Below are 25,106 nucleotides of genomic sequence, written 5' to 3'. Positions count from 1 at the left end.
CTCAAGCGATCCAAAATTTGGTTTTTGTTTAAATGATTTGAGTCAGCAGTGAGCCAAGAGGCATACCACAATTTTTAAAAATAGGTCTCCTCCAACAGATGCTGGAGAGGATGTGGAGAAATAGGAACACTTTTACACTGTTGGTGGGAATTTAAATTAGTTCAACCGTTGTGGAAGACAGTGTGGCAATTCCTCAAGGATCTAGAACTAGAAATACCATTTGATCCCAGCAATCCCATTACTGGGTATATACCCAAAGGATTATAAATCATTCTATTATAAAGACACATGCACACGTATGTTTACTGCAGCACTGTTCACAATAGCAAAGACTTGGAACCAACCCAAATGCCCATGACGATAGACTGGATAAAGAAAATGTGGCACATATACACCATAGAATACTATGCAGCCATGAAAAAGGATGAGTTCATGTCCTTTGCAGGGACATGGATGAAGCTGGAAACCAACATTCTCAGCAAACTATTAAAAGAACAGAAAACTAAACACTTGTTCTCACTCATAAGTGGGAGCTGAACAATGAGAACACATGGACACAGAGAGGGGAACATCACACACCGGGGCCTACTGGGGGGTGGGGGGCTAGCGGAGGGGCGGCATTAGGAGACACACCTAATGTAGATGACAGAATGATGGATGAAGCAAACCACCATGGCACATGTATAACTATGTAACAAACATGCACGTTCTGCACATGTACCCCAGAACTTAAAGTATAAAAAAGATAGGTCTCCTCCAGCTCCTCCCCACCCTTGACTGGGTACCTTGAGACCATCAGGCATTGGTGAAGTCTGACACTTTAGCACGTGATTCCTAAGCCATTTTGTCTAACTGAAAAGATATATTGGTCATTAGTATTTCCAAATTCCTGACATACTAATATTTGAGGTGTGAGAATGAGGAATCAAAATTTCTGAAAATTCTGAGGAATTCCTAAATTATATAGAATTGGCATTCCGTAGTTTTCATAACCCTATACTTAATGTATTTTTGAATAATTGTGAGTGACCATAATAAACACGGAATCATTTTTCTGTAGTAGGTATACTGTTTCGGAAATTTTTTGCTAAAAAAATTAAAATGTAGTTTATTACTACAAGCCAATATATTGTGACAAGATGATATATTTTAATATCATTATTTCTACCTGATATATTGACAACAGAAATGAAGGAAACAGTAACATAAATGTGAAATAAAAAATTATTTTAAAACCTGGAAGTATAACAAATATTTGTTTAAAAGACAGTCCCAAAATAAAAATTTAAAGCCCATGAAGCATCAATTGCCCTACCCAATTGTCTTTATTTGGTTACTAATATTTCAGATATAAAATTGATTTTATTTGGTATTGATTTTAGTCAAGTCCAAAAACCATGACTGGCCTCTTACTTTTTTAATTATGAAAGCATTTTGTCTGCCCTGATTTTGGTCTTACTGTTGAAACTGAGTTGCTTTTGGTAATTTAGAGTTTAGATCCATTTCTGATTTCTTTTTGAAATATTCTGTAACATTCACATCTTCTTTTCTTTGCATTTCTTGTTAAAGTATTTGCGAAGAATAGTAGACTTTGGCAAATAAACACTGGGAAGTGCCAACAAATTGATTTGGTAGTATTTGAAATATGTAACATTTGGATCTCTTGGCAAGGTTAAAGCATTACACAGAAGCATAGTCAAAATTGCCAACTTAAGGGCTTATTTTGTTCCTATGTTGTGCAATTTCTTGGAACACCATTGACAGGATTCATATAAAGGATGCTATCTACATAAACCTATGGATATTTATTATATTTACAAGAATGACTAACCCTTAGCAGCAGATAAGCATGAACACATACTTACAACGTGGCAATTGCTACAAGTAAGACCGAGTGATTCCACCGTGATCACTTTCCTTCCAAGTGCTCCTGTTCTGGTTCCTGGAAATGTTGACCTTACCCTTGAACTCCACATGTCAATGTTCCCTGCTCTTGCTTTTGAGCTTGACTTCAACAAATTCCTTCAAAGAATAATGGCTCTAAGTTGATTACTAAGCTTTAATTCTAACAAGAGAGTTACAATACTTTTCTCTGTCTCAACAATTTCTTGACTGATTTGTCTTGAAATTCAGAAAATATATAAATGTCCCAAAATATGCTGTTAGGAATTCCCATATAGAAACACTTTGGGACCTCTTTTTAACTTAAAAGATTTAACAATTCCCATATAGAAACACTTTGGGATCTCTTTTTAACTTAGTTAAAAGATTTAACAATTACTGTAATGGCCATATTCTTCATTTAATTAAATTTTGTTGCTTAAAGCCCTTCTCCTTTTAATGGTTGGAGATAAGAAGTTGTTGTCTTTTCCAGCCTTGCATGATCTAAATTTCTAGAGTTCCTTCATTCTCTTTTGTTCTCATTTGCAATTCTACCATTTCTCAGCTGAGTTAATTTCTTCAAATATTTTGCAGGCCGGGCGCGGTGGCTCACGCCTGCAATCCCAGAACTTTAGGAGGCCAAGGCGGGTGGATCACCTGAGGTCAAGAGTTTGAGACCAGCCTGGCCAACATGGTGAAACCCCGTCTCTACTAAAAACACACACAAAAAAAGAAAAGTAGCTGGGCATGATGATGGATGTCTGTAATCCCAGCTACTCCAGAGGCTGAGGAAAGAGAATCACTTGAACCCAGGAGGCCGAGGTTTCAATGAGCTGAGATTGCTCCACTGCACTGCAGCCTGGGCGACAAAGCGAGCCTCCGTCTAAAAAAAAAAAAAAATTGTCAAATGCAGCTAATACAGTAATGAAAACATGCTGTTAACATTCTGTTATCTGAAGTCTTCTGATAGAGATAAAAAGTTTATTAAGAATATCATTTGTCTTCCAAGTATTACAGGTAGTAGTTTACCAAATGTTTCATCACAGCAGAATTTGGATCACCTCATGTAGCTACATCATCTGTCACCTAAGCCACTGTAATTGTTTAGGTTTTTTTTTTAATGGTAGCACTCCACTTCCAGGATTCATTACTGTATTGATCAAGATAGGCTAGGTTGTGCTTCAGAAACAAAAATTCCCTGACTATAGTGGCTTAAAACAAAAATGCTCATTCTTTCTCACATGACCATCTGAATAAACAGGGAGGCTCTGTTCATAACAATCCCTCAGTAACCCAGCCTGATGGAGTAATCACTGTGTCAAATATGACAAGACAGCACAACAACGGAAAAAAAAATTCTTAAGAGTTTCATATCAGCAATTACATGCTCCAAACCAGAAGCCACTTTCACTCACAATGAATTGGCCAGGAACTAGTTACATGGCCACACACACTAGAAATATTTAGTGAATTGTGGGAATGAAAATCACATTAGGTTTAAAAAAAATAATATATAAAATTGACTTTGAAGAGTTGAAGAAAAAAATCTAGATGAAAACATCAAGTCTTAGAAGTTTATGCCAGGAAAAAAGCTTTTCCACTAGTATTGTGGTAGGAGAATTTTCCATTTTTACCTTACAAACTTAAGTATTGCTTTGCTATTTTTAAAATAAAGATTATGTTAATATAATAATGGATATTTTGGCTGGGCAAGGTGGCTCACACTTGTAATCTCAGCACTTTGGGAGGCCAAGGCAAGTGGATCACCTGAGGTCAGGAGGTCAGGACCAGACTTGGCCAACATAGTGAAACCCCACCTCTATTAAAAAATACAAAAATTAGCTGAGTGTTGTGGCAGGCACCTGTAATCCCAGCTACTCGGGAGGCTGAGACAGGAGAACTGCTTGAAACCGGGAGGTGGAGGTTGCAGTGAGCTGAGATTATGTACATCATTGCACTCCAGCCTGAGTGACAAAAGCAAAACTTCATCTCAAAAAAAAATAATAATAATGGATGTTTTTACATTAAAAAACTGAATACTGTTCAACAAACGGCACACTTTGTAATTCTAGTACAGGTAATAAGAAATGTGGACCAAATTTATAAACTAAGTTCCACTGTAATGTTTACAACAGTGAAAATTAAAGAATGGTTACAGAAGTACGATATGCACTATATGAAAATATTAAGTAAGGGCTGGCAAACTTTTTCTTAAAGGGACAGTTTATACAGAACTTAGGCTTGTGGGCCATATGGTATCTGTCTCATTCAACTGTGCTGTTGATGGTATGGCTGTTCTAGTATTTTGTTTATAAAAATAGTTGGTCAGCTGTGAGTCACAGTCTGCCAACCCCAATATAGAGAATTAAAATGTTTTTAAGGCAGTGGAGGTTAGGCACGGTGGCTCATGCCTGTAATCCCAGCATTTTGGAAGGCCGAGGCAGACAGATCACTTGAGGTCAGGTAATGGCCAACATGGCAAAACCTTGTCTCTACCAAAAATACAAAAATTAGCTGGGCATGGTGGTGGGCACCTGTAATCCCAGCTCCTTGGGAGGATGAGACACGAGAATCACTTGAACCTGAGGGGCAAAGGTTGCAGTGAGCTGAGATCGCACCATTGCCCCCTAGCCTGGGCAACAGAGTGAGACTCCATCTCAAAAAAAATAATAATAATAATAATGTTTTTAAGGAAGCGGATAAAGATGAAATATTTTAAAAGTTTAAAACCATAATTTATACTTCTCCAAATCTCCACAAACAGAATGCTTTACTTTAATATTTAGGGGAGAAAAGTCATTTAAAAAAAGATGTTGGAGTGGATCAGCAATACAGTCAATTTTTCTCTTCTGTTGTTGGCAGTCTAATGATCCTAGATGTACCTGGGGCATTTTCCAGAAGCCAAACCCAAGGTAATGTCTGTGATCAACTATCTTTCAAGCCATTAACATCTGCAGCTACAGCTTCCCTTATAGTGTAGTCCAATAATCTTCATAATAATGGCACACTGTGCCATCCATGAAGGCTAAATTATGTGTAATATATTCTTCTTAAAAATGAAGTCAATTTTACAGTACTTTTAACAAGCAATTAAAAGTTAGCTAGAACTAACTATAAAAGTAATTTCACCCAACATATCTCATTTCTTGAAGATGTTATAGTTGTTGCCAAAGATGTGTTTAATTCCTTGCAAAGGATGTGCGTGTATCTTATAATTTGAAGCTTTTAAGTTGAAAATTAAATATCGTCATGGCTTTCAAGAATCTGTTTAACTATTCATTTTGTCTACGTTGATCTGCAGATGTGCCTCAGTCAAAAAAATAGTTATGCATTGCTTAATGATAGGGATCTATTCTGAGAACTGCATTGTTAGGTGATTTCAGCATTGTGTGAACATCATAAAGTGTGCTTACACAAACCTACAATGGTACTGCCTACTACACACCTAGGCTCTATGGCATACTCTGTTGCTCCTGGGCCACAAACCTGGGCAGCATGTTACTGAACTAAATACTGTAGGCACTGTACACAATGGTGTTTATGTATCTAAACTGTACTGTACTGTAACACAATGGTGTTTGTGTATCTAAACATAGAAAATGTACAGTAAAAATATAGTACAAAGATAAAAAATTATACACCTATAATCAGCACTTACTGTGAATGGAGTTTGCAGGTCTGGAAGTTGCTCTGGATATGTCAGTAAATGGTGAATGCGAAGGCCTAGGACATTACTGTACACTACTGCAAGCTTTATAAATACTGTACACTCGGGCGAAATTTAAAGTTTTTTCGTGGATAATAAATCTTAGCATACAATAACTTTTTTACTTTATATACTTAAAATTTTTTTTTCCTGGGGGTTTTTTTTTTTTTTTTTTTGAAACAGGGTCTTTCTCCGTCCTTCAGGCTGGAGGACAGTGGCTGGATCACAGCTCAGTGCAGCCATGAACTCCCAGGCTCAGGTGATCCTCCCATCTCAGCCTACTGCGTAGCTGGGACAAGTGCTACCAGCTACCATGTACCATAGCTAACTAATTTTTTTTTTTTTTGTAGAGATGCACTTTTGACACATTATCCAGCCTGGTCTCAAACTCCTGGACTCAAGCAATCTGCCCATCTCGGCCTCCCAGAGTGCTGCAACCACAGTTGTGAGCCACTATGCCCAGCCTTTTACTTGACTCTTTTGTAGTAACATTTTGCTAGCAACATAAACATTTTACTAACAACATAAACATTTTATAGCTATACAAATCTCGTTTATTTATATCCTATACAATAACCTTTTTTACTAAACAATTTTTTTTTTTTTTTTTACTTTTTAAACATTTTGTTAAAAACTAAGAAACACAAACATTAGCCTACGCTTACATGGGGTCAGCATCATCAAGATGTCATCAGGCAAGAGTAATTTTTCAGCCTCATTTAATCTTATTGGACCACCATTTTACATGGGGTACGTCAATATGTGGTGCATAACTGTACTTGAAAGATAATGGTTTTTCCTCTTCAGTTTAGAAATAGGTAAATCAAGGGTTTCATTTCTTAGCTGAGTTAGCAAGTCTTAATGTTTTAATAGTCTACTAAAAATAAAACACTTGCAATCCTCTTTCAGTGCATACAAACTTCCTATTTCATTAAAGTTAGTACACAGTAGTCTTGTAGTAACAATGTTAATGGAACAAAACAATCATGTCAACCATAAAGACAATGACATAACAGAAGCCTACAAAAATATTAAAACTTCAATAATTATTTTATAAAGTATATCCTTAAATTATATGCTATCTTTCCTATTAATAAAATGATTCACAACTCCTCTTGAGGAAAAGTCCCCTCTTTCTTTAGGTTAAGAAGTCTTTGATTCCATACGCATACAGTCACTGTAGGGATAATAAAACTACAATTAGTACCATCCATAGAACAATTATTTGCCAAAAAAAGAAATATTTTTAAAGGAAATGTTTAATATAAATGCTAGCAACTATATTTTTAATGGAAAAATAACTTTAGAATCAGATCAAACGCGGTTCAAATCTAGGCCTGTAGCCTTAGGCAAAAAATTGCCCAGATAGTTGGTTTCCTCATCCTTTTACTTGTAGCCAAAATAAAGTGACTAACATCTTGTTAGTTTATTTTAACAATGTTTAGAATAGTTCTTTAAAAATTCATGAGGTGAAAAAAAATTATAATTTCTTCCTGAAAACACTGAAAAGATGGAAAGGGGAAGAAATAACAAATAATTTTTTTTTCATTGCCAGACTTTCTCAATGAAGCACTTACAGTTCACTATCTCATAGTATATAGGTACAAACAGTTCATTGACCTGCTACTTTGAATACCACTACTTGAAAGGTATATGGGTGTTGGAGTACCAAAATTCCAAAGGGATTATGGTGTCACTTAGAGACTTATTTTGGCATAGTGCTCTACAGTTTTGTAGCATAATATGATAATGTGGCAACAGATTGAATAACTCACAAAGTGGTCCTTATACAGGCAGGCTTTTTTCTGACACCCTGCTCTGTTAAGGTTTATATTATTCCAAAAGTCTTCCATGATACAGAATTACATTTCAAGGTGAAGGACGACAGCTAATGGCTCCCTCTCTCCCTATCTTTTCTTGGGAGCAGGAAAGATAAAAATATTAGCTCCTTTCCCCAAACTATTCAAAATAACTCATAATATATTTTGCCTATTTCACCTCTTCAAATTGTTAAGCAGATATAAAAATATTAAATTCTATTTCTCTTGAAGAGATATATAAAGCAAATCTATTCTCATAAATATTAGCAATATTGTCCCCTCTACTTTAAGTCCTAATTTAAAATAATGTATCAGCAATTACAGAATGTGGAATGAAATCCTCACCATTAACACTGATATTGAATTTCTTTGAACAAGTATATAATTTCTAAAGGCAACAAAGGTAATCTGAATCAAGCAGTGATCAGAAAAATAGAATTATTTGGGGACAGATTTTTATTGCAAATATTTACTCAAAAACTACTATATACAGCAGAGTTTTAATGGCCATTTAAAACATTGAACATTCAGTGAAACAAAATTTTATGAATTCAAAGCACATTTTAAGAAGTAAAAATGAAGCATTTTAAATAAAAGTTTATTCGTACTTCAAAGCAAACTACCGTTCTTCATATTATTCATTTCTATATCTATTATTTTCTAGATGATAAAAAAAACCGAAAAATCAATTTAGCAGCCATCTTATAGATAAATTAGGCTAAACTTCCAAAACCAATTTTTTTACATCACTGTTTTAGGTCCCGTTTGAAGTTTTTATTTTGCAGTTATAGAAAAGTCACTTAAACATGGCTGAATACATGCCAGGACATGTTTTCAGTTTACTGCTTTACAATATCTACATTATATCATACTTTGGTTTGGCTTCCAGACCATTTTTATGGGCCTATTTCTAAAGAAGATCATTAAAACAATATTAAAAGCATAATAACTACAAGAGTTTCAACAATGGGTTTCTACTTTACATTAATACAACTAATACATCAAAGAATTTCTGCACAGCTTACACACTGACAAAAAGCACAAATATAAATTTATATCTTAATAATTCCACTTTCACTGAAAGTTTAATTAAGGTAAACTTACAGCCTGGCAGGCTAATACTTGTATGGAGGTACAAAGATTCAAATATTCTGCCTACATGCGTCTGACAGACTGGAATGTTATATTAAATCCAAAATTAAGTTTATGTTCATCCAAATTCTAATTAGATCAATTTAGCGCTCTAGGCATGCTCCATTTACCAGCATCATCCTCAAAATAAAGCCTTCATTAACAATGCCAATAAGCCATTATTTTAAATCAATTACTCTCAAAAAGTATATGGTTTCCAAATCCCTTCCTCTCAGTTAATGGAAAAGGATATCCAGGTAATAAGGATTTTTAGCTTAGATCTGATGGAAATTTAAAAGGCTTTATTAATATAACTAATATCAATTCATGTCAGCAACCAAATCCCACTTCCTCAAAAACCATTAAATGAGACCATTCCACTGCAAATGTAACTGCCATTAAAATCCTGTATTAAAATCCATGTTTTTGGGAATCCCTACTAATCATGCTATTATTGGTGAACTGATCTGTTTGATAACATAGGTTGAGCATACAGGTAAAGTGTATGTATGACCTCCCTTACATATTTCCATTTCTGAACCTACGACAGCACCACTGAGCTCACCTGATCGCACTGTTCCAAATGCTCTCATTGTTGGTACACTGAAACTTAAATGACTAATTTCAACTTCTTTCTTTTTCATCTGCCAGGTCTACTGTTGCCTCTGTTGTGCTAGGGTTATTTCCTCCAGGAATGTTATCTGTTTGATCAGACACTACTTCTTCAGTCTGGGGTGAAGGATCACCACTACCCTTCTGAAGAATCTCTGTGGCTTCATACTCAAGTACCTCTGATGGAGTCAGAGGTTCCAAATGAATACTGCCTTGCTCACTAACATCAGAACTAACAGATTCAGGTTCATCTCTTTTTCTCAAAAACTGATCAGTGCTAACATTATCTGATGTTAACCGCAAATCCTTAATATTCTTTGAAGAAAATCTGGCTTCCCTGGAGTGGTGATCTTTAATCTGATCACATAAAATTACATTTTCTGAACTTTGGCACATCTTCAACTCCATTTCCTGACAAACGTGCTGTATTTGTTTTTCCTTTTCCACTTTATCTGCACCAATATTTGAATCACCACTGAAGATTTTCTTTGAGCCAGTTTCCTGGTCTGCAAGACAGGTATCATTTTCCTTATCTGAAACTGTTATGCTTTCTTCACCTTTTGTTGTTGATGAGCCTTCAAATGAATTTGCATTACATTCATTTTTTTCTTCTGAAGCAGCTTTATCTTGTTTACTGAAAAAAATAAAGTCATTTATTATCTATTTCTTCATAAAGCAATGTTTTTGAATACTATCAAAATAAAGACATGGTCTAAAAAAAAAAAGTCAAGCTACATTTGCCCACCAAAAAGGAAAACAAATCCAAGTTCCCAATCCTTGCTACAACATTGTAATTTAGGAGGAGGCCATTTTACTAGGCAAGATTCAGAGAAACTCTGGAGTCACATATTAAAAGAAATCTATCAACCAGTTTTAGTCCTGGCTGTTATTTTTCATCTGTTCATATCCATTGCCTGTTTCTAATTTAAATTTAAGTATTCTTATTAACTTGTAAAAGTACCCAAAAAAATATAACTGGAGAAATCTATACTTTTTTATGATTTTTTTTTCCTTGAGAAAGAGTGTTGCTCTGTCACCCAGACCAGAACACAGTGGTGCAAATGTCTCACTGTAGCTTTCACCTCCTGGGCTCAAGTGATCCTCCCACCTCAGCCTCCCAAGTAGTTAGGAATATAGGCGTACACCACCAAGCCTGGCTAATTTTTTTTATTTTTTGTAGATACACACAGGGTCTTGCCATATTGCCCAAGCTGGTCTCCTGGGCTCCAGCAATCCTCTTGCCTTGCTTCCAAAGTGATGGGATTACAGATGAGCGCTACCATTTCCAGCCTCCTTTATGATTTAAATAGCCTATGTTTAGAATGTCTTTCCATACATAAAATCAGATAAGCATTCAAACATATTTCTCTAATTTTTAATAGCCTAATTTTAAAAACATAAACACATGCCTGAAAAACTGTGTGTAAATACATAACATACATACACATCAATGTGTGTGTACATGTTTGTGCACATATATGTTTATATGTGTGTGTTTCTGGCCCTGATGTGTTAACAGAAACTATTTAGTGAATCATAAAATATTAGAAACAGAAGATTTCTAAGATCACCCATCAATTATATAAATCTAAAGATGCTTATTTTACTAAAATAAATTTAATGATTACATATACCTTATTTCTTACATTTAATCTATCTGATATTTAGACGTTTTCCCAATGAATTGCTCAAATATCCTAGCAACATTGCCAAAGGGTAACTTATTATTTACTAAATTATTAGTTGTATAAGGCTATTTCTCTGCTATTTATTTTGTTCTACTGATTTGTCTTTATCCTAAACCAACAGCATCCAATTTTAACAATTATTGATTAACAGAGTACTTTAGAATAAAACAAATCACCTACATTTAACAACTCTTCCCCATAAATTTCATATTTTAAAAATGTAAAAATATTTGTCAAGGATGCTCATTAAAACAATGTTTAAAATAGTGGATATTAAAAACCTAATTTTTTTTTTTGGGGACAAAGTCTTACTCTGCCGCCCAGGCTGGAGTACAGTGGTGCGATCTCAGCTCACTGCAACATCGCCGTTGTAGGTTTAAGTAATTCTCCTGCCTTGGCCTCCTGAGTAGCTGGGATTACAGGTGCACACCACCATGCCCGGCTAATTTTTGTGTATGTTAGAGACGGGGTTTCACCATGTTGGCCAGGCTAGTCTTGAACTCCTAACCTCGTAATCTACCTGCCTCGGCCTCCCAAAATGCTGGGATTACAGGTGTGAGCCACCTCACCCGGCCATAAACCTAATCTCTTATCCAACAACAAAGGAATGATTAAATACATTATTGTATTAATAAGCAGAAAAATGTGAATCTTTTTAAGTTTGTCAGGTTCCAAAACGAATCCCATAAATGTTTATTAAATTCACAATTTAATTTGTAAAATAGTCCATCATTCATTTAATATATTATTTTTTATCACAGTAAAATTTTGCTTCTCTTCATTTAGATCCTGCACATTTCTCTCTCTATATATAGGTATGGATATTTTTAAGGCAGTCAAGTGAAGCAATGGGAATGAAGGAACAAAGAACTCTGCAACTGGCTGTGATCAATTAGTTGTATCATTTTTGTCACTATTATGATTGAATGAGTTTGTCCACTATATTTTGTACTCATATGTTATTGGTAGAGCAGAAAGATTCTGATTTTTATGTCAGGCTATTTTAATCAATACTCTCATTAATTCGAATCATTCTTAACTAATTTTTTGGCCCTTAACTGGTCAATTCCACATGAAAAAATTGTAATTTTTTTCCTCATTTCAAATTTGTATAATTCTTATTTTTGTTCAGATCATAATGGACTAACTACAATTTACAGAAAATGTTAAATAATATGGAGATGACTAGTCTGCATTTTCCAACTCCTCAGCTGATATTTTGTTAACATTTCCCCCCAGAACTTATAAAAAATGCCAGTGAAGGAAGGGCTAGATAACTTTACTATTGAAGTATAAGGAACACCTTCAAAAGAACTAAATCCATAATTTGCTTTTAGGGGCAATAGATTAATCTCAACAGACTAAAAGGCAACCTACTGTTAAAATATATAGCATACAGATATAAATGGATGAAATTACCTAAGAGACAAAATAAAATTACCCTTCTTTGGAATAAAGGATGTTCAGATTCTCTTTTGCTTAAAGATTGTGACATACCTTATGTCCTTTAAAATCCTACCAAAGTATGAAAAATTTAAAAGCCAATCTCTGAATTCTGAAACTTTTGAGATCCTACCATAGAAGTACTCTTGGCTGGGCGTGGTGACTGATGCCTGTAATCCCAGCATGTTGGGGGACTGAGGTGGGCAGATCACCTGAGGTCAGGAGTTTGAGACCAGCCTGGCCAACAAAGTGAAACCCTGTCTCTACTAAAAATACAAAAAATTACTGGGCATGGTGGTTGACAACTGTAATCCCAGATACTGGGGAGGCTGAGACAGGAGAACCACTTGAACCCAGGAGGTGGAGGTTGCAGTCAGCCAAGATCATGTCATTGCACTCCAGCCTGGGCGATAGTGCAAGACTCCATCTCAAAAAAAAAAAAAAAAAAAAAAAAGGAGTCTTACAGCTTTTTGAAAATACTTTTTAAAAACCTTAAGATTACCTATTTGCAATAACTGCTCCCATCCTGTAACATGTAACATCTTGTAAATGTTTTCATTTAATAGAGACAAAGAAAATCTGCCAACATGTTATTTACTGGTAAATCGTTTTTTAAACATTTAACAACCTAAAATATACTCTACATGTTTAAAAGATTTAAAAACCAAGGACCTAGAGAATATTTTTGTCGGATTAAAATTTTTAAGTTTTATTTTAATTAACAGCCAGTACTGAAAACAGCACTATATACAAAAAATTAAACTCCTTTGCCATTTAACTATGAAATAATGCAACTCAATTATTTCTTATACTTGAATTTTAAGAAATTCAGTTTTTCCTTATATTTACCTTTCAGAATTTGATGTTTCTGTTTCTCTTTCAGCCATGTTAGGTCTTGTAATTTCCTGAAATAATTAATGATACTTTTCTTTTACATTCATAATTAATCTTAAAGAAAACTATTTTTATTATACCAAACTTTCTAGATAAAAGAAACTTAAGTGTGCAACTTAATATAACAAAGAAATAAAAAAATAATTTATAAACAGGTTTCAACAAATTTTTAGAAGAAAGAAAGTCAATGGAGTGGTTATTGATTTAGCAGTATGGAGGAAGTTACAATGAATGTCTTTGGTGGAGGAGTGCAAGGAGAAGAGAATCAATTTGCCCAAAGAAGCAAAAATACCTGGTATTTGCAGGCAGTCAGTATACTATCTAGTACATAAAAAGTAAAAGCTAAGCATTGCTAGTAAATCTAAATGCTCCTTCCCCGCAACTTATACAACAGGTACCTATCCCTTCCCTTACCAAAGAGGCTAGAAGTTAACTTACTTACTTACTTTTTTTTTTTTAAGTCTCTCACTCTGTCGCCCAGGCTGTAGTGCAGTGGTACGATCTCACTGCAACCTCCACCTCCTGGGTTCAAGCGCCTCTCCTGTCTCAGCCTCCTGAGTAGCTGGGATTACAGGCACCCTCCACCATGCCCGGCTAATTTTTGTATTTTTAGTAGAGATTGGGTTTCCCCATGTTGGCCAGGCTCGTCTCCCCTCAGATGATCCAGCTGTCTCAGCCCCCCACAGTGCTGGGATTATAGGCATGTGCCGCCACACCCAGCTAATTCTTTTTACTTTTAGTAGAGATGGGGTTTCACCATGTTGGTCAGGCTGGTCATGAACTCCTGACCTCAAATGATATGCCCACCTCAGCCTCCTAAAGTGCTGGGATTATAGGCCTGAGCCACCATGCCCAGCCTAAAAGTTAACTTTCTGAACTGGAGATAGTCTAGACTTATGAACACCAGGAACAGCAAAAGGCAGGCATGAAGTACTGAGAAACACACAAAGATTTAGTAAACATCCACATACTTATCAATCCCTCTCCCTGCCTGGCTTCCAGAATGCCAACACCCAGAGAACTCACTCCTCAACCTAGCACCCTCGGCTAGAATCTAGATTTCTCTCTGGGGACAATGATCAACCATAAAGAAAAAATTTTCCATAATATTTTTTTTCTGTCGCCCAAGCTGGAGTGTAGTGGCACAATCATAGTTCAACTGCAACCTCAAACTCCTGAGCTCAAGCAATCCTCCCACCTCAGTCTCCTGGATAACTAGTACTACAGTGTGTGCCATGATGACTAGCTAGTTAAAAAAATTTTTTTTGTAGAGACGAAGTCTCCAGTGTTGCCTAGGCTAGTCTCAAACTCCTCGCCTCAAGAGATCCTCCCGCATCAGCTTTCCAAAGTGTTGGGATTACAGGCATGAGCCACCACACTGGGCCTCTCCATAATGATTTTGAGACCATCCTCCTCAACAAAGAATCAGTCAGTTCAGCACCTAATTTTCCTACACTGAAGTCTACGCAATTCTCATGCAGACTGTGCATGTTGTACAGTGCACAAATCCAGAAGGCTACACATTGTAATTCATATCATCCATTCTCAAAGTGTGGTACATGGACACTTGGGGAATCCAAGCCACTTTCAGGAAGCATGTGAGGTCACAATTCTTGGTATAAAAACAGTGGTGTGTAAAAACACTGCCAACTTAACATAACTCAAGGCAGTGGCACTAAACCCAATCTGTACTAGTAGTCACTGTATTCTTCACCACCACACACACTGTATTCTTCACACCACACCAATAAAAATTTAATAAAATTGAGTTTTATTACATCTCAATCTTTGAGCTCATATCTTTTTAATATTTTGTGTGACAAAATGCAAATATGCATAAGACACAACCGTTGCCTACTGAAAATATTTGGGTCTGTGATTGAGTTGTGAGTTCTCCTTACCCACATGTTTTTCATAGAGCACCTTTTTATTTTAAAGAATGACTGTCAAACTATGACTATTTAGACTTGAGTTTCAGTAGACTTTGGTTTTGTTTTTTTTTTGAAAAATTAACAAAGTGAGCCTATCATATTAAGGAAAATAACTGACTCTATTTGTTTCCAGTAATAAAATCAGGCAAAAAACTACCCACCACTGATTAGGTTAATGCTAATATTAATTAATGTGAGTGCTTGATATTATATAATGAAATATTTCAACATTTGGAAGATCTAGGGAACTCAGTGAACCAGTATGTTCCAAATGACCAATGCATGATGTTATGAAATTAGGCATGGATAAAAGGTCCCTTCAAAATGAAAACAAACAGATTTTGATATAACAAAGCAAAAAAGTTCAGTGATGTGGAGTTAGATTCCACAGTGTGACAAGCAAAAAAACTTCCACTTGTCTACTTTTGGTATAGTATCAAAGGAAATAATCTCAATTATTTGAAAAGATTATTAAGGTACTGAGTGAAGCTGGGTATTATTCATACATTTCAACCAAAAGTATGTATCACAACATACTGGATTCAGAAACACGAGAATCCAGTTTTTTTTTCTATTAAGCCTGACATTAAAGAAATATGCAAAAGTGTAAAATGAAGCCATTCTTTCTAACTAAATTTCTATTGTTTTGGAAAATGGTTATTTTTCAGAAAAAAATACACAGTTTATGTTAACATATATTTGTTTTTATTTTTGACAATAAATAGTTTTTAAATATCATGATTTTAATTTCTAATATGAAAAATATTAAGAATTTTTGAGACTATGAAGGCTATATGTAAATAGTATTTGCAGGAGTTCTGCAGTATTCAACCTGAATGGCTATGCTCGACAGCCCTGTACCTATTCAAACACATACAGATTTCAATGATTATTTAAGCCTCATTTTAAAACTATGTATGGGTGGGCAAGGATCACCACACAACAAAAGATATACTTTAACATGAAAAAGACCAAATTAAACAAAAAGAAATAAAGAAAGGGGCTTGGACACATCAGAGGCATTGCTGGGAACAAAAGAAAAAAGTGTATATAAAATATTTAATATCCCCAAAGAGGTATGTTATTATATCCATTAAATAATAACAAAAACCATAAAAAAAGGGAACTACAGAACAAATACAAAATTGTAGAGCTTTTCAAAATTAGAACGATGGCAACTAAAATAAGTAATTAAGTTTAGAAAATTTTTAAAAAGATTGAAACAAAAAAAACAAAAAGATGAAAGGCCACCAAAAAAATACCATATAATTAAAAGAGTTATTTTTTTAAAAAAAGGAGTTGATGCAGGAGGCTCAATATTAGAATAATCGGCACTTCTTAAACACACACACACACACACACACACACACACACACACACACAGAGAGAAAATAAAACTGAACATTTACCAAAGAAATAACACAATAAAACTTCCCCCAAACAGAAATCTCCAAACTCCCAAGTTTGTCAAATGCCCATGTAATGAATGAAAAAACGAGGATGGGTGAACATATCATGCAATTTCAAAACACCAGTGACAGAGACAATCATGAAACTTTCCAAAAAGAAAAAACGTAACTTAAATAACAAGAAACTGGAGCAAGAAATGCATTAGACTTAATAAAAATACTGCATATAAAAAGATAGTAAAAACAACATTTAAAAAACGGCATGGGAATTGTTTCTGTGTACTTGAGCCAAAATCTCATTTGTATAAATATATTTTTAGATATGCAAGGACTGAAAAAAGAGGCACACCTTATGAGGAAGCTAGTAGAGGACACAATTATCAAAATGATGAGTAAGCCAAGAAATGAGGAATAATTCATGGTTTAGCAAACAGAACATCCAACACAACAGTGGCAAAGAATAATCTTGACGTAACAACACTAAGCATATGCTTACAGTGCAACTAGTTTAACTTGAGGTGGGAGTCTGGGAGATTTCAGAAACCCCCTCAGCCCCCAACAATTTTTTTTATGTGTGTGAACACTGGAAAAACTATTTTCAGGTGTTAGAGAGACAAAGTGAAACATCAAGGAAAAAAAAAAAACCAGCATCAGGTGCACAGAAAACTAAACAAATATGTAGAAAAGATATATATTTTTAACTCCAGAAAAATAAAATAAGGTATAGAAAAGAAAAAGAACTCATGGGGTACTTTCTGGCTCAGCATAACAGTCTCAAAAATTTTGATATAACTTTTCTGCAGTAAGTACTATACCAAGCCATACTGGTGCCTGAGGAAAAAGAAAAAATTAATACCCCTGTAAGTTTTGTTTGTGTGTGTTGTGTTTTTGTTTTGTTTTGTTTTTTGTTTTTAGCAACAGGGTCTCACTTTGTTTCCCAGGCTGGTCTCGAACTCCTGAATTTAAGCAACCTTCCCACCTTGGTCTCCAAAGTGCTGGGATTACAGGTGTGTGCCATTGTGCCCAGCCTATTTTTGTGTATTTAATTTTTTTTTGTAGAATATTAGTCAGAAAAATACTGAAAAATTTAAAAATAGGTGAATTAAACTCACATAAGCTTAAATTCAAGCATTTTATTTCTGCGAAAAACAGAATTATTTTATTCTTCCAGTTAATAGAAGCAAACACATCAATAGTATATTTTCAAATCTAATTCTTTTCTTATTTTGTTTTCAAATGAGCAAACTGCCATGTATAACAATTTATCTTCAACAAGTAACAATCATAAAAAAAATGTTATATTAACTTCAGTTTACAGTAATCTTCATTTGCAGAATGCCATTGTGGCTGGAATTGTTTAAAATTTTTGAACAACATTCCCAAATCTGTGTAAGATTATACTAAGTAAAATATGTCACTAAAGTGTAGAAGACCCAAACACAAACTTGATTGTATATTATTGATATCAAATGCTGCTTTCAACTATTTCACATGGAATAGAACTTAAATCATCAGAATATTTAAGTGCAAACTTAGTGGCTCATTTTTGTAAATCGGATGTATTTATATAAAACAACTTTTCTCCAGTTTAGAAATTTAAAATCGGAAAGAATTTCACTGAATTTTTCATATCTCTACATAAAATATGAAATTAGGGCATTTATAATCTTAAGTTCTATTTAATAAGCACAGTCCTCATAATTATCAATGCTCTTCATCCAGTGACTCATGCATTTCTCATTTATGTACTCTTTTTCATTTATTTTCAAATTTGAGAATATACAAATCTCTTGCTGAAATTTTATGTTCATCAAGTACACTTTCAAAATTACCTTCAATTGTTGTAAGCAAAGGGATACATCTTTTATTAAGTATATAGCTTTATATACAGTCATGTTTACTGACTGTAAAGCTTTAGCTTCTTCCACTTGGCTCAAAATATCCACACAGATAATCTGCATAATAAAAATTTGTAAGCTATTTCTATCAACATGCTTTCAATTTCAGCATAATGTATTTTGTCATTTGATATTATATCATTTAATATTTGATAATCATCTTTAATTTGCATGCAAAGTGTCTCAAATGCATTTTATCTTGATACTATCAGGTAATGGTATGTGATTTTAATATCGTTTTTAGACTAGACAAGAATATCCTGTTTGCTCACTGAATTCCCGTGCCCCTAAAATATATATCCTTTGTACAATACTAAAAAAGTTGATCATATTTAAATTCACGTATGCAGCATTTTTTCCTGTCAAATTATAATGAGTTAAACAATGTACAAATTTGGCATAATTATTTTGGTGGCAAAATATTGGCTTGTATACCCCTGCATCACATGACACATTTGCTCCATTATATCTCCAGCCAGGAGAATTTTTAAAAACCAGAAACTACCAAACTACCAAAACTCCCTCAAGAAGAAAGAGATTACAACAACAACCAAAAAAAATTCTGCATCTGTTAATTTATTTGTAGTTAAAATTTTTTTAAACAAAAGGAAGCTTTCTATGGTACAAAACAAAGCTTCTTGGAAGAAGGCTGATACTTCTGCCTGGATTTCACTTATATTATGCACCACTCAAGACAGAAAGTATTCAAAAGGTAAGTATCAAGTCTACTTCACTTAATTTTACTCAAAAAAAGGCAAACAGTTATTAAGTAATACCAACATAAATTGATGAGAGCAAGTAGTTGAGCAAAACTATTTCTGCACTTATCTATTAGATTGTCCAGTAAATAACATTTATATGATAGTTCTGAGTCTTGCATTTAGAGTACTTGTTTAAGATAGCTAAAACATATTTAATATATATTCAAAATACTTCTATTTTAAAAATTACCTTAACCTTTTGACAGTTAAAATATCCCAGAAAATTATCCTGGAAAGATTAATTTTTCCAGTGTACCAAATAATTGAGATTTTACTGATTTGGGGATTTTTAATTCATAAATTTATCTCCATTACTCACTAGTTGAACTAAATAACAAACAAGTGAAACATAAGTCGTCTTTGTCAAAACAAGAATACCCTAAAATTTTACTTAGGACTAGACATTTTTATATCTAGTGAAAAATTTCAAATCTCAATTTTTTTCCTCCTCACAACATCCCAAATATTGTTGATGTATGCATATTGAAATTGAAAAAAAATTTTAAATCGCACTAATAATACTTTCGAGTGTATAAACCTTTAAGGTATAAAGTAAAATGAACTTTACCTTAGACACAGGTTTTTGTTCCTTTGTGGGAGCTTCTTTTTTTAATCTTGAAAACAAGATAAGTTTTGAATATTTTATTTTATACATATGATGATAAAATATAAAACAATTCTTTTTCTGCATGCCTAAAATAATTAAAATGTAGATCGAAACTAACGTACATTTTATGCTTTAATAGTAAATTGATCTTTGTAAATGTTTTAAGGTAAAAGTTAAATATATGAGACTAAACAGTAGATTCAATAAATGTGCTAAATCAATAAATAAAGATGTATATTTCCTTGTTCTCTGACAAAAGGGCACTTAAGAAATGTTCTCTTTGCTAAGTACAATTTAAAATAAAAGACACATTAGTAAAACAGTTTCAAAACAAGAATTACTTTTTAAAAATTAAAAGCAAGTTATATGTTCATAAAAGTAATATGCATCAGGATTTACGATTACAGGACTTTAAAAGTGAAAAAAGATAAATATTTTATCTACAGTGAAATTCAACATAATTCCACTTAAATATATATTATTGTTAACTTACTCTGGAGGCAGTAAAATCACAGAAATAATTAGAATTTTGAGGAATATATTCTCTTTAACACTTCCATAAGCACTGCTCAAATATTAAAACTTCTTGATTTCTAAAAATATTAATTATAACTTATTATAACATTAACAAAGTTATATGCCATCCAGAAAATCTTGTAAAATAATCAGTTTAATCTAAAAGCTAGCTTATCCAAAGGATCTTTGTTTTAGAACCTACAGAAATGACTGAATATTATTTGTGATATTATATATTTAACTCAATTTTAATCTGTGTAGGTAGGGTACCTACCTGATCTGACATGCCATTAACCCAAGAGTTAAGTGATACATAATTTTTTGAAGGCTTAATAGCTAAGACTAAGAAATAATATATTTAACATAAACGACTATATTATCTTAAATTTCATTGACAAAAAAAGGATATCTAATATGATAGAAATGTCAACCATCTTTCTAAAAGCTACTCTCATGGCTAATCAATGAAATACAGAGTTGGCAAAATCTTCCTTCTTTTTCCATGTTTTCAGGGCATATTTTAAAAATTAGGACTTCAAATGCTAATACTTTGCTAAATATTAATAATAATTAACTGTATAAACTTAGCTACCTATTTTTTAGCTATTAGGCAAAACTGCTAACTTAAAATAGATTATGTCTTTGTAAAAACCACTATATTGGCAGTGCACTACAATAATTTACAACCAACTTGTTAAGCAAATTGAAATGAATAAAACTTGCACAGAAAATTGACAAAATACACAAATGTCAATCATTTAGGGGGTTAAAGCTTTTGTAATTGTCTCAAGTATTTAATTGCGCACAATATTTATAAAGATGACATCACATCAAATATACAGTATAACTTCACTGCTTTAACAAATTACAAAGGAAAATAAGTTTTAAGAATAAAATCAGTAATAAAGTAGTAAGAAAACATGAAAATTCGTCTAAAAAGTAAGAAGTATGGAAAAGTAAGCTAATGAAGTTTTGAAATAAATGTGTATATTAAAACTGATTTTTTGTTTCTAAGCATTTAGTCATTTTAAATTCAGTTTGAAAAACAAATTGGTCACAGCACAGTTTAAAGATTTCATAAAAGATTTTTCTCTCTCAGCTTACTGTTGTAAACATTATCAAAAAGTAAGACCTTATATATTCTTATAAAAGAAATATTATCATGCTAATAATTTTAGCATTTGCCTATTATAATAAACTCATTGTATGCAGCTATTAAAATGAGCCCCATTAAGCATGTTTATTATTGCTGGCATTTCAACAGAGGAAAGACAATCTTCTTGCTATCTCTGCGATAGAGGTTGGTGAGAGAGGTTTTTATTACTCTCTATTACACTGGCAAGAAACTGGTAGGTGAGAACACAGTAAGTTATTGAAATACTTGCATTAAGAAGCCTGTAATTTCAGTCTTGTTTTGTGCCTTTTACCATATTAGTATTCTGAATTGTAATAACTAGTGAACACATTTAGAAAAACAAATCTTAAAAATATTTAGAAAAGCACACAGTAAATTTTAAATTATAAAATTCATCATTAAAATGTACACTAAAATTTTGAATTATAAAAGTATGCTTAATGATTAATAAATTTTAATGACTATTAATACATCATTAACACTTTTAGAAAAGAAGAAAAATTTTCTTACCTATAATTCTTATTCACTAAAGATACCTGCTGAAATAGTCATTATTTTAGACATTCAATTACTTTGGTAGAAGGCAGTGAAATTTGCTAAGCTCAAAGTTCTGAGCTGATGACCCGCTTTTAAGTAATTATATTTCTCACCTGTGAATGTTACAATAAGTTTTAATTTAAAAAATATGGTGTAACATTTATAGCAAACACTATTTAAAATTTCAATGCAAAGAGAACAGAAGGACTGACTGGTGATCGATTTCAACATCATTAGTGATCAAGATTGCAAGTAAATAATTTTTCTCCCTCTATGAAAACCTGCTGAAATAGATCTTTCTGATATATTTCTACAGGACAAGCTTTTCCCTCTAAAGTCTAAAATGGCCCTATTTGCATTTTTCTGCAGGTCTTAGGCGTAATCACGAAGTTTCACTCTTGTTGCCCAAGCTGCAGTGCAACGGTACAATCTCGGCTCACTGCAACCTCCGCCTCCCAGGTTCAAGTGATTCTCCTGTCTCAGCCTCCCAAACAGCTGGGATTACAGGCACATGCCCCCACAACCAGCTAATTTTTGTATTTTTAGTGGAGACAGGGTTTCATCATATTGATCAAACTAGTCTTGAACTCCTGACTTCAGGTGATCTGCCCACCTCGGCCTCCCAAAGTGCTGGGGTTATAGGCATGAGCCACTGCACCCAGCCAATCCATGCAAAATTTAACATTCTGGTTCACTTATAGTAGTATGTTCCTTTGAGGTTTCAGTCACACTATAAACATACCATGGGGTGAGGAGAAGAGCTGTAAGGGGAAAAATATTCAGATTCATTTCAGCTAGGCCACATTTTTTCTTTCCGGTAACATTTAAAAGCCAAAAATTTCAATGCTGATGTTAGAAATGTAATCTTTAAGAATATTTGTAAGCACACTAAAAAAGTTGAAAAGAGGCTGTAAAACAACCAGTAGTAAAGTCAGCCAGTAATCAAGACCTTCCACTTAGGCCAAGCATGCTGGCACATGCCTGTAATCCCAATGCTTTGGGAGGCCAAGACGGGAGGATCATTTGAGCCCAGGAGTGTGAGACCAGCCTGGACAACATAGGGAGACCTCATCTCTACAAAAAAAAAATTTTTTTTGTTAGCCACGTGTGGTTGTACATACCTGCAGTCCCAGCTACTCAGGAGGTTGGGGCAGGAGAATTGCTTGAGCCTAGGTCTTAGAAGCTGCAGTGAGCCATGATTGCACACTGCACTCCAGCCCTCTGGCCTAAGCAAAACAGCAAGACTCTGTCTCAAAACACACACACACACATACACACACACAAGCAAAATAAAATTAAAATACCTTCACTAACACATTTCTGATCATTTCTTCTTAGAATTATCAATATATTTGTACGTGGAAAGGGTGCCTGAGAAAACATTTACAAGGTTGTACACATATTTCAGGTATTGTACTAAGTGTTCCAGTCCAAAGTTAAAAAAGACTCTTTCTCCTGTCAAGGAGTTCATTGCCAAGAAAACATAATGAAGCAAATGATTACATTATGAAAGTTCTGGAGGAGACATCTTTGTTCACAGAACTAAGCCACTATGAAAGGGAAAGAGGCAAGGAAGCAGTGAAATACTATAGTGAACTTAGTCCTGCAAGAACAGGAGTTAGCAAAGCAGGGTAAAGCAATCCAAGGCAGAGCAAAGGCAAAGTAGTATGAAACAAGACGACAAAATGAGAACCTTGGTGGTCTCATATCACTGAAATGTCAGGCACCAAGCAAAGCAGTCAAAGATGAAGCTGAAAACATACAAGTGGCTCTTCAAGGAAGGTCTTGATTTCTACACTAAAGTGTTCATGCTAAGAACTTTAAGGCTAATAGGAAAGTATGACCAAATTTGTACATCAGAAAGAAAAAAGGCTGTATTGTTGGAAGACTAGACAGTTAATGACTGTCTCAACTAAAACAGTAAGAATCAATGGAGAAAAAGTTGATTTAGGGAAATGAGAACAAATTAAAAGCAAAAAAATGTAAGTATACACTGGATAAAGTTAAATGAGAAGAACAAATATGACCCCCTCAAATGCCTACTCTGGGTGGTAAGAGATTATTCATGATACAGAATTCAGAGGAGGGAAAAAGGATTCTTTGAGGGAAAAATAAATTCAGTTTTGGACATATTGGATTTGTGGTACTTATAGAACATTCATACGGAAATATTAGCACTCAGACCTGCCTCTTGTGTTTCTCATCCTTATATACAATTCCAACCACTTCTACTTATTTATTTATTTTTTGCCCAAGCTGGACTACCTCTGGTGTGATCACCGCTCACTTGTAACCTCCACCCCCAGGCTCCAGTGATCCTCCCATCTCCACCTTCTGAGTAGCTGGGACCACAGTCACACCACAACAATTGGCTAATTTTTGTACTTTTTTTGTAGAGATGGGATTTCACCATGTTGCCCAGGCTGGTTGTGAACTCCTGAGCTCAAGTGATCCTCCTGTCTCTCCCTCCCAAAGTGCTGGGATTATAGGTGTGAGTCACTACACCCTGCCACCAACCATCACTTCTCTTCATATAACTTCAAAATCAAAATCCAGAAAATGACTCCTCCATTTTTATTCCAATTTATTATTTTTCAAACAGCTGACGATTCAGCTCAGAGATCACAGTGTAATAGACTTGAGTCCTAAGAGATTATACTATTCAACTGCTCCCATCTTGCAGATGAGAAAATCTGAGACCTAAAAATGCTAAAGTTAGAAAGCCATTAAATAACAGAATGAGGATTAAATGTGTGGGTTCTACTTCAAATTTCCACTGCACTGCCTCAAGCCAATTCCTCTCCTGTGAATCAGGCTCCCTTATGATCATGCCAGGAAAACTGATCTCTCTGCCTCTAAATGTTTTCCACTCAAAAACATGCTGAGTATCACTGCCAAATTAATCCTACTAAAAGACCAATTTATACCATTCTTTGTTCAAACGTTATATTGCCCAAACATCATTAGGGTAGTATTTCTATGAAGTTTGAGCAACAGAACATGTGAGAGACAGTAAACTGGCATGCTAGATTACTGTCCCAATCCTATGGTTGTGTAAGTTGCTGCCTACCCTTCTGTGGAAAGAGGACGTTAACACTGAAGCTTAGTCCTATCAAGTTTCTTGGCCAATCACAAAC

The 25,106-nt window shown here is 34.2% G+C and overlaps 1 protein-coding gene across 19 annotated transcripts in view; it reads right to left on the bottom strand.

The window, feature by feature from the left end:
• Positions 1-7,845: 7,845 nt before the first annotated feature.
• ZNF280D (zinc finger protein 280D) overlaps positions 7,846-25,106 on the bottom strand; it is a 104,497-nt gene continuing 87,236 nt past the window's right edge. For 11 of the 19 annotated variants that reach the window (XM_032297338.1, XM_032297339.1, XM_032297342.1 and 8 more), the window contains 4 exons: positions 19,743-19,788; positions 18,348-18,470; positions 13,131-13,186; positions 7,846-9,784 (listed from right to left, as the gene is read on the bottom strand). In XM_032297338.1, the coding sequence (XP_032153229.1) occupies positions 9,163-9,784; positions 13,131-13,186; positions 18,348-18,470; positions 19,743-19,788 (847 nt within the window). In that variant the 3' untranslated portion in view covers positions 7,846-9,162. Of the gene's footprint in view, positions 9,785-10,161; positions 10,444-13,130; positions 13,187-18,347; positions 18,471-19,742; positions 19,789-25,106 lie in introns of those variants that run through there. The other 8 variants (XM_032297348.1, XM_032297349.1, XM_032297340.1 and 5 more) reach the window with 6 other exon arrangements.

Source organism: Sapajus apella, unplaced genomic scaffold, assembly GCF_009761245.1.
Source record: "Sapajus apella isolate SASKATOON/1434 unplaced genomic scaffold, GSC_monkey_1.0 scaffold37, whole genome shotgun sequence".
Lineage (NCBI taxonomy): Eukaryota > Metazoa > Chordata > Mammalia > Primates > Cebidae > Sapajus > Sapajus apella.
This window is presented reverse-complemented; position numbering and strand designations above follow the sequence as displayed.